The sequence below is a fragment of the Chiloscyllium punctatum genome, chromosome 37 (assembly GCF_047496795.1).
Source record: "Chiloscyllium punctatum isolate Juve2018m chromosome 37, sChiPun1.3, whole genome shotgun sequence".
NCBI lineage: Eukaryota > Metazoa > Chordata > Chondrichthyes > Orectolobiformes > Hemiscylliidae > Chiloscyllium > Chiloscyllium punctatum.
Window position 1 is genome coordinate 2,360,701 of NC_092775.1, and position 14,992 is coordinate 2,375,692.

Here is a 14,992-nt window from a genome sequence, read left to right on the forward strand (position 1 = left end):
TCCTTTAGTTGAAAGTATCAAAGACTAATGGGTTTCTTGCCTCAGCTACCCTCCCAGGCAGTGCATTCCAGACCCCCACCACTCTTCAGGTGAAAAGAAAATTCCTCAAGCCTCATTTCGCACAGTTAAATTCCATTTGCCACTGATCTGCCCATTTGACCAACCCAGATATATCTTCCTGTAACCCAAGACCTTCTTCCTCATTGTCAATATTTGTGTCATCCACAAACTATCAAACGCCTCTACATTCTCACCTCCACCACTGGACATTGGCCTCCAGTCACACAAACTGCCTCTATCACCACCCTCTGTCTCCAGTCACAAAACCAAGTTTGGATCCAACTTGCCAAGCTATATTGGATCCTGTGAACCTTTACCTTCTTAATCAGTCTCCCATGTGGGACCCTGTCAAAGGTTTTGCTGAAATCCATATTAACCACACCAACTGCATTATCCTCATCTACACACCTTGATGCAAGACCTCATCCCTCATTCTACTTCTATCATGGGTATTATTTTGAAAAATGAACTCTGTCCTAGCACCCTCCCCCTTCAGGATGCCCTGTGACATCCCTCACCCTGACATCAGCTTCCAAAATGGAAACCCAACGTGAGTGTGGAACCACAGGGGACTCATCCTTCCAGCTGCAGGTGACCACCTATTGAAATGTGGCCTATCCAGTTCATTTTCTGGTTAATGGTAACACTCAGCATGTTGGTACTGGAGGATCTGTCGATGGTACCAACAGCTGAAAGTATATCAATGTAGTCTTCTGCAACCTAAGTTATATTACTTCTTAGATGGGATATTGTACAGTTGCAACACAGCTCATTATCGAAATACAGATACCCACATCTAATGTGATTTACTGTGCTGTCCTGATAGAACGAGGCCACACAAAGCAGTATCACACACAAAATTGGCAAGAAACTTGTTTTGGGATTTTATCTGTTGCCAATGACCATTGCATCTCCCTTTGGCCAATCTCAACGACATAAATGCAACCTGGGACTTTCTGCTTCATTGCACTGATCAAGTGAACCATGGCAAAGATGGGAAACATTGAGTGAGAGGCCATAAATGAACACTGCACCTGAGACTTGAGGAAAATTTACCCTGGTTCTGCAACACTGACATTGTCAACATCTTTCTTATTTTTTTCAGGACACAAGTGAATGGGAATAACTCAAAACAATTTGGGTTAAAGGTAGGAGCTGTTATATTTGTGTAGGCATAGAATCATTCACCTGAAGTCAAAACATAAAATAGAACATTTAATTCTCTGCCAATTGGTGCCCTTACCCAATGCCCGCCGACTCACTACCATACCATCGACCAATGGAATCACCATGCTGAACTTCCCTGTAGCCCCTTGAATTTTGATTCTGAAGAGACCAGTCTTCAGGGGGTGGATAAAAATGACCGGCACATCCTTGTCTGACGTGGTGGTCCTAAATAACGAGACCAGAGAAATATTAAATGCTTCGTTCGGTTTGCGCTCTTCGGAGACATAACTTATAGAGAAGATGGGTAGCCATAAAATCGTGCGTCAGGTCAGATTTTCTTTTTAATCATAAAATCCCTACAGTGTGGAAGCAGGCCAATCAGCTCATCAAGACCACACCAATGTCTCCAAAGAGTATCCCACCCAGACCCATCGTCCCCTACCTTGTCCCTATAACCCTGCATTTCCCATGGCTAATCCAACTAGCCTGCACATTCCTGTATACTATGGGCAATTTGCTATGGCCAATCCACCTAAGCAACACATCTTTGGAATGTGGGAGGCACCTCTTGGGATTCAGGAAATGAACGCTTGTGCATAAACTGAAAACATATAAAGCCTTCAAGGAACTGTCTAAAACTAAAGGGAGTAAGGAAAGTGTGCTACGTATTTCAGAGGGCCTGTTCATATAAGCTGTTAAAGCTTACTAATAAGGTAGTAGGTGTGTTGGGGTTAATTTTCCAAGTTCCCTGTATTAAAAAAAAGTTCCATCGGATTGGAAGTAGCAAACATAACCCCTCCATCTGGAGGAAGCCTACACTGTATCAGGGAGAATATGCAAATGCCTCAAGACAGTTGCCCACGGGTGGAATGGAATTCGGGTCCCTGCCGCTGTGAGGCAACAGTGCTAACCACTGAGCCACAGTGCTATTGCAAAATGTGATCATAACTCCAGCCCCAGACCCCTCAAATTTCAGAGATGGGCATTGGTGAAATCAGTTAGTCTCAATCATGAATACAAACATGTTTTTCATTCTCTGTTTCCAAAAGCAATGGAAGTGTCTAAATGAACACTCACATTGCAACTGTTTTAGGCAAGGTACCTTTAGATAGTAGGGAGAGCAAAATGTACATTAACACACGCAAAGAGGTCAAAGATCCAATCCAAACAAACAAATGGGCAACCAGAGTGGGAACAAAAAGCAGAGACACACCCAAAAATAGCTGTAAAATTAAGGTCTAGAAATCCTCTTCATGATTGTGCTTATGCAGGACTGAGCTTTAGCACAACATTTAATAGTGCACATACATCCTTTGAGCTACAAATGTGATATAGCCAGCTTCCAGGAGTAGCAAAGGTAAGCCCCAAATAATATCCTCATGAAAAACAAATAACCGTGAATGCTGGAGATCTGAAACAAAGGCAGTAATTGCTGGAGAAACGTAGCAGGTCTAGCAGTATCCATGGAGAGAAAATAGAGTCAATGTTCCGAATCCAAGGACAAATGGACCTGAAATGTTTACTCTGCTTTCTTTCTGCTGCCACACCTGTGGAATTTCTCCAGCAATTTCTGTTTTACTTTCTAATATCCGAATGACGTTTCCAATACAAAGTAACAAACCCTTCATGACCTAGCACAGAGCGAGTGAAACTCCTGCTCAAAATCTGATTGAGAAAGAGGGTCTCAACTAGTCTGCAGAAAGAAAGGTATGAGTCAATTCTGTAGCTTCTGATAAAGAAAAATCAAAGGTGAAGTGTTAAGGAAAGTACCTGAGAGAGGTGCTGCTATTTGTAGTGGTCTCTACTCCAGTGCTGATCTCTGGTAGAAGATCATGGAGAGGAAAATTCTCTAGAAAAAGATAACTAAATATTAAACATGTTAAACCATATCAGAAAAGATTTTGGGCAATGCTGTAAAGTGCTTGAAGAAATCTTAAGTTGACAGGACTTGGCACACATTATTTGACAGGAAGTGAGAACATGAGAATCTACAAGAACACAACAACAGAGATCAAGCCTACTTTGATCTCTGCTGATTTTCTCCCTCAAATTCGCCATCCTGGTTGCTTCATATTTCCTTCAATTCCACAAGAGATAACACAGGACTGGTCAGATACCCACACTAGAATTTTGCAGTGGAGATTAAGCACATTCCTTTCATAGTGAAATTTAGAACATCTTTTCCTGAGTACAACCGTAGTGAATCAAAACAGTATAACCGAAAAGGGACCAGCGATACAAAGCAGTACTTGGTAATGCAGCTTCTCAGATATACCATACCTATGTCATCAAAGCGTTCCACCCACACAACAATGACCTTTGTTTCAGGACCCAGTGGAGGGACAGTACGCCCAATTGGCAACCGCTTCGATTTCTGTGTGGGACTCAGCTTTAGAAGGAAAAAAATAACATCAGTAACATGGAGTGGCAGCTTTAATGATTCACAGTAAAACAAAAATGGTATTTATATACCCTATTCTTCAGATCGTGTGGGACTTGCCAAAGTACTTTACATTCACATAAACTGCTCTTCAAGCAAAGTCACTGCATAACATAAACAAAACAATGTCAGCTTGTACAAGGGGTGATAGATTTAAGACAGATGTCAGAGGCAGGTTCTTTACTCGGAGAGTGGTAAGGGTGTGGAATTCCCTACCTGCCAATGTAGTTAACTCAGCCACGTTAGGGAGATTTAAACAATCTTTGGATAAGCACATGGATGATAATGGGATAGTGTAGGAGGATGACTTTAGATTAGTTCACAGGTTGGAGCAACATCGAGGGCCGAAGGGCCTGTTCTGTGCTGTATTGTTCTAACATAGCAATATATCTGCATGGGGAAGCGACGGCTAGTGGTATGATCATTGGATTGTTAATCCAGAAACCCAGGTGACACCCTGGGTTCAAATCCAGGCACAGGAGATGGTGGAAGTTGAATTCAGTAAAAATCTGGAAATAAAGAGTCTGATGACGACCATGAATCCATTGTCAATTGTTAGGGGTAAAAAAAAACCCATCTGTTTCACTAATGGCCTTTAGGGAAGGAATCTGCCATCCTTACCTGGTCTGGTCTACATGTGACTCCCAATCCATAGCAATGCGGTTAACTCTTAGGAATGGACAATAAGTGCTGGCCTAGTTAGCGAGACTCTCGCCCCATGAATGAATTAAAAAATACAGATTATGATCCCAGGAATATTTGAGAAGAGTTTGAGAGGTAGTAGCTTTTAGTGACGTCGGCTAGGGACATATACTGCCCAATGCACTGGGGAAGACATGATCCACTCTTCTGTGCAGAATTCCTTGGGATATTTTAGATCCACTTTCAAATACAACTGAAATATACTACCAATGACTGTGCAGCACATCCTCAGCCCTGCACCTGGAGTATCAGCATTTAAACCCAGAACATTGATTCAAGAGAGAGTGCTCACACTAACTCATGATGACAATTATTTTGAGGAGCGGGGACTGCCAGGTACAAGAAAAGGTGGCAGGAAGTTTGCACTAATTGATCTTACAAACATCTAGGAGTTAAATGGCCAATTTTCAGTGACCTTAATTTAGGAACAAATATTAGCCAGGTTACATAGAGAAGTCTCTTATGAATAGCATTGTAAAATCTTTAATCTTAAAATTAGGAGGAAGGAATCACACATTTCAGTCTAACATCTCACCTGAATAATACCATAACATACAGCGTTTCTTAATTAGGAAAGTGGAGATAAATAAGATGAATGATCAAGAAGTCCTGCTAACGTAATGGAGTGACTGTGCTTTATTTGTTTTTGGTGGTGGTGGTGGGTGAGAGAGAAGAGATTGGGATGGATGTTCATACGAGTACACACCCTTCCACATTTAAATACAAATCTGAAACCATCTTCTCAATTACTCTAAGAGTAAACATGCAACCTGGTGTTATATTGAGAGAACCTTACCCTTTGTGAGTTGCTAAGGTTTTCAGAATGGTTTGGGAAGAGCTCCAAGGTTAATGGGGTTTGTTTCAGGAGGCTTGGCAATAAGTCCATCTGTGTCTCTGCTTCTTGGAATGTGAGACCACTTTCTGAGGAGTCAGCTACAAATGTAATAAAAAGAAATGAATGTTTTCTGCAAAACTGAAGGACTGGAAATTATGGATTCAAATGATTGCACTATGATAACCAGTGCCCTGATATTAATTTACAAATTGTTAAATAAACATTTAACAATTACATGAATATTTAACTTGAATTCCAAATGAAATGCATTGCTTTCCAGGGAGCATCTTGATCTAAACCATTTCTAAAACAATTCTGTATCTCAACAGACGTTTACTTCAATTGAGAGGATTTGCCTTTACAAATAATGGAGCTTCACGGAGTCCCCTAATAGTTAAGAATGGCACCTGATTCTTACAAACCACAGTTAGTGCAGACTCAAATCGCTGTGGCTGTGCAGTTAGACATTCTACACCTGGGAAGCAGTAGGAACTTTAGACCTCCAGTGAATTGAAAAGAAGTGGAAAGGAAACAAAAAACAGTTTGGGTTCCTGCTACTGACTATAACCAGTGCCCCTACTGGAAATGTGCAGATGAACCATGCCTCATATGAAAAATATCCTGTTTCGCAGGTGGGAAGGGAAAAAAGTACATAGCAAAGTTATGGATATTTAGCTTTTCTGATAAAAAAACACATTAGACTGCAATTAAAGATGTTGAGAAGTCATCTTATTCTCATCAATTAAAATTGAAACCGAGATCTAGATCATTTATCTACAAATCAGGAAAAGCAAGGGCTCCTTCACTGCAAACCAACTTCCAGTCCAAAAAATATTCACTAATCATTACTGTTTCCAATCTCTCAGGCAATTCTGTATCCATGTTGCTACTGTCCCTTTTATTCCGTGAGCTATAACTCCCTTCACATGTCTGTTGTGTGGCATTATATTAAAAGCCTTTTGGGAGTCCTTGTGCATGACATCAACAGGTTGACCTTCATCATCCCACTCTGTTGCCTTTTCAAAAAACTCCAGGAAATTAGTTGAATACAATTTACCCTCAACAAACCCACGGCTGACTCTTCTGTATCAATCAACATTTTTTCATATGACTATTAATTCTGTCCTGGATAACTGTTCATAGGAGCTTCCCCACCACTGAAGTTAAACTGAGAGCTCTGTAATTTCCAGATCAATCTTTACAAACTTTTTAAAAAAAGTTTGTAATGTTGTACATCTCCAATCTTTTGCCATCACCCAAGACCAGTGAAGACAAAAATAATTGCTAGTGCCCGTGCAATTTCTACTCCTTGGATACATCTCATCAGGTCCTGTCTCCTTATCAACACTGAAATTTGATAGCTTATCCAATACCAATTCTTTATTAATTCTGAATGTTTCCAGCGATAGAGCCTCCTCCTCAGTCATCATGGTCCGGATAGCATTTGCGTTATAAGTAAAGGCAGATGGAAGGCTTTTGTTTAACATCTCAGCCATGCTTCTTGCCTGCAATTCTAAATGTCCTTTTGGTCCTGACTCCTCCTTTCACCATCTTTTACTACAGAGGTACCTCTATTATTCGGCATTTGATTATCTATCTATTGGATTATTCAGCAAGATTGTAAGGTCCCAATGCTTGGCTAAACTATGTTATCCAGCATTCGATTATCCAGAATTTGATTCAACGAATGAAATACTTCCTGCTTGTGTCCTTCGGATAATCAATGTTCCTCTGTACTTGTGTTTATTGTGTACCTTGGGATTTCCTTTTGTGTTAGCGGCCAGTCTTTTTTCATAATCCCTCTTTGCTTGTCTTATTTGATTTCTCACCTCTTTTCTGAATCTTCTGCATTAGGCTTGTTTCTTAATTTTATTTACTTCTTGACACCTTTCATTAATACTTTTCTTTTAACTTAATTTCTATCTCCTTGGTCATGCAGGGAGTTCTGGATTTGTTTATCTTTCCTTTGCCTTTTGCTGAAATATAACTCAACTGTGTCCAAACCATCTCCAGTTTGAAGTAGCCTGTTGTTCAGCTCCTGTCTTTCCTGCCAAACTTTGGTTCCAGTCTCTCTGGCCCAACTCCGCGCTTGCCCTAATGAAGCGCTCCACCAATTCATTCTTCCTTCTTTGGTTTAATCAAAGCCATTTCAAAACCTTACAATACAATGATCTCTGTCCCCGATCCCACCTTTCTCCATCAGCTGAAATTGTGGTAGCATCAACAACGTCAGGGCTGCCAATAAAAGCAAAATATTATGATGCTGGAATGAGAGCTAGCTACCTGATGGAGGAGCGGTGCTCTGAAAGCTTGTACTTCCAAATAAACTTGTTGGACTATACCTGGTGTTGTGTGAGTTTTAACTTCATTAATCTGGATGTATAACTGAAAACTGAAATCTCCGTGGAAGCACACTGCATATTGCTATGGCTAACAGAGATACTATATGAGAAAGGATAAAGCAGTGTGATAGAAGAGCAAACTAAACACACAGTTGTGTTCGGATGAGAAAGGGTTTTCCCGATTTGTGACTTACTGGATGACTCCATGAAAGAGGGAACGATAAAAGCAATCTCAGTCAAGGCATCAGCATAATACAGTGCTTTCTTCTCTCCATTAAAAATACCTCCTCCAGTGTCTGCTGGTGCCACTGTTTCCTCTGCAAGTAAAAGAATGGAAAAGGTCAGGAGGAACATAGAAGACCTGCTCAAAATAACCGGTATGGCTAAACTAGTATTTCAGGAACAGGAGTACAGTATGTAGCTCATCAAGCCTATTCGAGATCACAACTGATCTGTAACTTAACTCCACATAGCCACTAAATAAAAACTGAAAGATCTGCGGATGCTGGAAATCAAAAACAAAAATTACTGGAAAAGCTCAGCAGGTCTGGCAGCATCTGTAGAGAGAAATCAGAATTAATATTCTAGGTCCAGTGATCCTTCCTCAGAACTAAGCAGTTTTGACTTTTCTTTGGAACAGTTATATCAGACTGGAAACATAATTCTGTTTCTGTCTTCACAGGTGCCACCAGACCTGATTTTCTCTAAATTGTAGTTTACATTCCAGCATCATAATATTTTGCTTTTATTAGCAGCCCTTATGTTGTTGACGCTACCACAATTTCAGTTGATGGAGAAGTGCATATGACTGACCCAGTAAGAAACAGGGATGGTGTGACTTGTGAGAGAATTGGGACAGTTTGTTAGGTCAGATATTCATTATCCGTACATCTGAAAACCAAAAAACCTAAAAACCAAGGGTCTTTTTGGAATGGATCTGTAAACAGGCTAAGTTTGGGCCCTTTGAAAAAAAAACTTTGCTTAACCCACACAGACCTACAAACCCAAATGCCCAAACGTTTTGTCCACAGGACAGTTTGGGTCCTTTGAGGAAAAAGAATTGCTTTTAGGTTTCAGTGAAGCTATTTTCCAATGGACCCAAATGAACTATAATGGGCCCAAAAATATCCTTTACCCAAAAACAGTTAGTCCTGAGATTTTCAGATGAAGGTTTTTTGCCCTGTAAAGGCGGAACTTGTATTCTCCCTTTAGGAGATTATGGGATGATTCAATTGAGGTATTTAAGCAGATAAGCATGTTTCTCCATCTACACCCTCAAAGAGTATTTCAGCTGTTGACGAACCGAAAGTAGGCCCTTCACAGGTAATGTTGGGAAGCACTTCTTCATACAAATGGTACTGAAAAACTGGAACTCACTACACCAAAAACGGTGGGAACCAAATTAAAATTTATCAATAGGTCTGGCAGTTTCTGCAGATAGAAAAGGTTCAACGCTTTGGGTCCAGAACTGCCAGATCTGAGGAAGGGTCACTGGACGCTGAAAATGTTAACACTGCTTTCTCTCCACAGATGCTGCCAGCTCTGCTGAGGTTTTCCAGCAATTTCTGCTTTTGTTTCTGATTTCCAGCATTTGCAGTCTTGTAGTTTCTTAAAAATTTATCAATCTCAGTTTTGAGATGTTTATTAGATAAGCATAATAAGGCTTACAGAACTAAGAATGATCAGTAGAATTAAGATACAGATCAGGCACAAGTTTACTGACCAGTTTGAGAGGCTGCAAGACCTCCTATTTCCATTCTCAGTGGGTGAAAGGAGAATCCGGAATTACTTGGAATGACAACTGATGATTACTGAACATGTAAAAGAAACATTAAAAAGTATTCAGAAATGAGAAGGGGAAAAGGTCTAAATGGAGACCCTTTAGGAGTCAGTAGGGGGACTGCAGAATGAATGGCCTACAGTTGCAAATAGCAAAACAAATCTAGTTACTGATCCCAACATTCTTTGCACAACTGCCTTTCACAAAATACAATCCACATTTCAAAATGGTTCCTCGTAATTGAACACCTTTGGAATACTTTTTGAAGTATATTAATTGTTTTCTTTATTCATTCACGGGATGAGGGCGTCACTGGCTGGGCAGCATTTATTGCCCATCCCTAATTGCCCAGAGGAAAGGTAGGAGTCATACGTAGGTCAGACCAGGTAAGGATGGCAGTCTCCTTCCCTAAAATGACATTAGTGAACTGGATGGGTTTTTCCCAATAATCGGCAATGGATTCGTGGTCCCATTAGATTCTTAATTCCAGATGTTTATTGAATTCAAATTCTACCATCTGTCATGATTGGATTCGAACCCAGGTCGCCAGATGTTATCTAGGTTTCTGGATTAACAGTCCAGCAGTAATCCCACCAGGTCATCACCTCCCCATTAATGTGGTATGTGGTCATATGGTACAAAATTAGCTTTTACAGGTGTTCACTGACAAAAGGTAATTTCCAGATTTCAGTATTTATATTGTTAGATTTCCCGAGATTGCGGATATTCTTGTCATCTTGGCAACATACCTTGTTCTTTTCCCTCACTGCCATTGCATGCATTAATTAGCCAGCTGGTTGACACGTGTCCTGTCCAGCCTGGGTGCTTTCCAACATCCACTGGCCATCCCAACGAAAGGAGAAATTCCAAGAAATTAGACTGCACTTTACTGGAGGATTCCACGTTCTTCAGAATCTGAAAAGCAATTAGAAAGTGTTTAAGATGGGAGTAAGGAGGAATTTCTTTTCTGGGGGTCATGAGTTTTTGGAATTTTCTGCTCAAGAGATGTGCGGTGATGGAGTTATTGAATATATGCAAGGCTGAGATGGGTAGAATTTTAAACAAAAGTGAGTCAAGATTTATTAGAAACTGGTAAGAACATAGAGTTGAAGCCAAGAACAGATCAGCCATAATCCTAGTGAATCCGGGAACAGGCTCAATGGCTTCCTTCTGTTCCAAATTCTCATGCTTATCTTCTTATTCAAGTTGAAGTGATTTCCATTTCACTGCAATAATTTTTAAGATCAAATTACAACATTTTACTGTGCTCATTCATGGCAGGTGGAATACAAGGTTAAGATCATCAAATGGCACATATGACTCAGCTCCCATGACACACTCATCTAAGTTGCTTCGTTATACATGTTTAATATGTTATGAAGGTTCAGAGATTAACTATATTCATCAGTCTGGTTACTGGCTGAAGAGATTTGCTGAAATGCACAGTAATATTTCAAACATGACTTTTACAAGTTTTGCAAAGTTCAATGTGGTTTCATTCTGTGCTATTTCATTTTCAGCAAGGACAGTTTACCAGCCTACATTAGTATCTTCATATGCACCAAGCTTTGTGTATAAATATCTTTATAGGACAATTGCCTGTTAGTTGCAGTTTGGGTGCATGGTAAATTGTATGTTAAAGAAAGAAATTGGTAACTGTGAACTTATAATCACAAACTGGCTACTCATCTCAATACAATGAATCACTATTTGTAATTTACAAAAATTGTTTTCATGCTGAACAAGTCAAAGAGCAAAGGTAGCCACATCAATGAGATTAATCAGATATTTCAAGACTCGACTGCTCTGCCTAAAAACTAATTCCAGCCAGGAGCTGAAAATTATCCTTTTAGCCTAATTTGGGAAGTTTGTCACAAACAGCCCTGCTGAATAAGAACAAGAATGCTCACCACAATTTTTAGTTTACAAGGCATTACTGTAAACTAATTCCAGCCAGGAGCTGAAAATTATCCTTTTAGCCTAATTTGGGAAGTTTGTCACAAACAGCCCTGCTGAATAAGAACAAGAATGCTCACCACAATTTTTAGTTTACAAGGCATTACTGTAAATGATTCAGACAGATAAATCGTTAGCGAGTTTTGAGAAGATTTGTAGCCAGGTTGAGGTTCTGGATATAGTTTTGCTTGCTGAGCTGGAAGATTCTGTTTCAGACGTATCACCACTATACTATGTAACATCATCAGTGAGCCTCTGGATGAAGCACTGGTGGTATGGCCCAGTACTTGTTTATATGTTTAGGTTTCCTTGGGTTGGTGACATCATTTCCTGGGGTGATGTCATTTACTGTTCTTTTTCTCAGTGTGGTAAATGGGATCCAAGTCAGTGTGTTTGTTGATAGAGTTCCAGGTGGAATGCCATGCTTCTAAGAATTGTGTATCTTTCTATTTGGCTTGTCCAAATGGCTGTGTTGTCCCAGTTGAAGTGGTGTCCTTCCTCATCCGTATGTAAAGTTACCAGTGAGAGTGGGTCATGTCGTTTTGTGGCTAGGTGCTATTCATGTCTCCTGGTGGCAAGTTTTCTGCCTGTTTGTCCAACGTAGTGCTTGTTACAGTTATTGATGAGAGTGGTGCTGGAAAAGCACAGCAGTTCAGGCAGCATCCGAGGAGCAGTTTCCAGCATCTGCAGTCATTGTTTTTACCTTGTTACAGTTCTTGCAAGGTATTTTGGAAATGACATAGTTTTGCTTATTGTCTGTAAAGGGTCTTTCAAGTTCATTAGCTGCTGTTTTAGTGTGTCGGTGGGTTTGTGGGCTACCATGATGCCAAGGGGTCTGAGTAGTCTGGCAGTCATTTCCGAGATATCTTTGATGTAACAGAGAATGGTTAGGGTTTCTGGACGTGTTTTGTCTGCTTGTTTGGGTTTGTTACTCAGAAATCGGCAGACTGTGTTCTTTTCAAATACACTGTATAGGTGTATTTCCTCTGCTCTTCATAGTTCTCTGTGCTGCAGTGTGTGGTGGCTCATTGAAATAATGTTCTGGTGCAGCTTAGTTTGTGGATGTTGGGATGATTGCTTCTGTAGCTCAATATTTGTTCTGTACGTGTTGTTTTCCTGTCGACACTGGTTTGAAGTTACCCATTGGCTGTTCGCTCGACTGTGACATCTAGGAATGGCAGTTTGTTGTTGCTTTCCTCCTCTTTAGTGAATTTTATGCCAGTAAGGGAATTATTGATGGTCTTGAAGGTTTCCTCTGATTTGTTTTGTTTAGTGATGACAAAGGTTGGCAGAGCTGTTTGTTCAAGTCTCTGCATTACTGCCTCTGCTAAGAACCCCGATATCGGAGACCCCATGGGCGTTCTGTTGGTTTGTCTCCAGGTTTTGTTGTTGAAGGTGAAGTGGGTGGTAAGGCATAGGTCCACTAGCTTGACGATACTGTCCTTGCTGAAGAAGTTGGTGGTGTTTGGCGTATGTGTCTTTGGGTCTTCTAATAGTGTAGTTATTGTTTCCTTGGCCAGGTTAATGTTGATGGGTGTTACATCAAAGGAGACCATTATTTCATCCTCTTCTATCTTGGTATCTTTGATGGTCTTCAGGAATTCTTGGGTGGAGTGGATGTGCGCGTGGTCTTCTACTAAGTGTTTTAGTTTTTGGTGTAGCTCCTTGGCTAATCTCTAAGTTGGTGTTCCATGTAGCGAGACTTCTGGTCTGAGGGATGTTTCTGGTTTGTGAATTTTGGGTAATCCAAAGAAGTGTGGTATGTTGGATCTGTCTGGCTTCATTTTTTGGAAGTTGGTTTTGTTTATTTCTCCAGATTTCTGAAGTTATTTGAGTAGGGTTGTGATTCGGTTGTCTAGTTCTGGGGTCGGGTCTATCGCTACTTGTTGGTAAGTGCTGGTATCTGTAAGTAGTGCATTCGCTTTTTCAATGTAGTCTCTTTGATTTAAAATGACTATCAAGTGTCTTTGGTATGCAGGTAAGATAACAATGTTTTTATTTTTCATTAGTCATTATCGTGCTTTCCTTTCTTGTGTATTGAGTGTGTTTCTTTCCTTTTCCCTGTTTAATGTTGGTGCAACTGTTTGTCTGATAGTTTGCTGGGTTTCTTCTGCAAGTTCATTGTCTTTCAGTGCTGTTTCTAATGCTGCTAAGAAGTCTTTCTTGACTGCATCCCAGAAGTTGTAATATAATCTTCTTACTAAGATGGTGTATTCAGTGTCTGTTAAGGGTCGGTCAGATAAGCTTTTTATCCATGCTTCTGTGTTGTTATTTTGTCTAAGTTTGTCTAGTTTTTTTCTGCAGGTCTAGTTTTTTTTTCATTTTCTGTGTCTATGGCTTGTTGTACTGTGCCTGTCCATTCATGGTCTGTTGCATTAGCGAATAAAGTTTTTTGGTGAGAAATTTCCCGGCCAAACAGAGACACGCGCGAGGATTCCTAGAAGCATGGCATTCCAACCGGAACTCTATCAACAAACACACGGACTTGGATCCCATTTACCACTCCCTGAGAAAAAAAGAACAGGGAATGACATCACCACCCGAAGGAAACCTAAACATAAATAAAAAGTGGGCCATACCACCAGTGCTTCATCCGGAGGCTCACTGATGATGTTACCTGGTATGGTGATGAAATGTCTGAAACCAAACCTTCCAGCTTAGCGAGCAAACCTACATCCAGGTAAACCATTCGCCTCAGCTCTTAAATATTAGCCACATCCTTCAGCCTCAGGATTGTTTTGTCTGCACTCTTTCTTCAACAATTTCTGCCACCCCCAACATGAGCCATGGCTTCTCCTGTTTCTCTGAAAGTTTAGGCAGCCGCACACCTATTACAAACAGAATTGCAAACAAGAACTGCAGGTTTTTAAAAGGGTGGCCTGAACAGGCATTTCACACCAATTCTGGAGTCAGAATGGAGACCAAGTAGCCACTGGCCGCATGCTCATATAGAATACAGGCAGTTCATCTGTACAAGTAGTAGTAACGGATATAGCCATACATTTTAGGCAAGGATTTAATCTCAATGCCAACAAACTATTTCGGTTTCCATCTCTCTAATTGGATATAGTGGCATAGTGGTAGTATCCCTGGACTAGTAATCCAGAGGCCCATTCTATTTGGGTTCAAGGGTAGTTTGTGGAATTTGAATTCAATTAATAAATCTGGAATTGAAAGTTAGTCTCCATAATGTTTACCATGATATTATCAATTGTTGTAAAAACCCAGCTTTAAGAAAGTTCTTTAGGGAAAATAAATCTGCTGTCTTACCTAGGCTGGCCTTCTTATGACTTTACATCCACAATAATATGGCTCTCTCTTAACTGCCCACTGAAACAGCCACCGAGTTCAAGAGCAGTTAGGGACAAGCAATGAAGATTCCATAGAAGAATAAATATTAAATAAACAGTGAAATTATTATCTTTATTCAGTATGCAAATTGGTAATAATGGTCCTTACCTCCTGGCTAGTTTTCTGACCAGGTTTCATATAAAATATGAAGACAGTTTCAAAAGGTCTGGTGGGCAGCAAGTCCAAGTAGCCGATGTCATCAAAAAATCCAGCAAGAGTAGAGTCCAGCGCAATAAGATTAGGAGGACGGCAGCTATTACCTGGCTCCTAGGAAAATGTTCAAACACAATTATAAATGACTATTATTACACCAGAATAACAAATGATGCTTAGGGTAGTTAGTGGAGAGTGGAGTGTAC

General features: G+C 40.3%; 1 protein-coding gene across 11 annotated transcripts in view; it reads right to left on the reverse strand.

Annotated features, from left to right (window-relative positions):
- ralgapb (Ral GTPase activating protein non-catalytic subunit beta) overlaps nucleotides 1–14,992 on the reverse strand; it is a 132,587-nt gene that overhangs the window by 8,180 nt on the left and 109,415 nt on the right. For 10 of the 11 annotated variants that reach the window (XM_072556120.1, XM_072556119.1, XM_072556121.1 and 7 more), the window contains 7 exons: nucleotides 14,742–14,900; nucleotides 10,076–10,241; nucleotides 7,741–7,863; nucleotides 5,166–5,302; nucleotides 3,508–3,616; nucleotides 2,998–3,076; nucleotides 1,304–1,452 (listed from right to left, as the gene is read on the reverse strand). In XM_072556120.1, the coding sequence (XP_072412221.1) occupies nucleotides 1,304–1,452; nucleotides 2,998–3,076; nucleotides 3,508–3,616; nucleotides 5,166–5,302; nucleotides 7,741–7,863; nucleotides 10,076–10,241; nucleotides 14,742–14,900 (922 nt within the window). Of the gene's footprint in view, nucleotides 1–1,303; nucleotides 1,453–2,997; nucleotides 3,077–3,507; nucleotides 3,617–5,165; nucleotides 5,303–7,740; nucleotides 7,864–9,269; nucleotides 9,358–10,075; nucleotides 10,242–14,741; nucleotides 14,901–14,992 lie in introns of those variants that run through there. The other variant, XR_011954539.1, reaches the window with a different exon arrangement.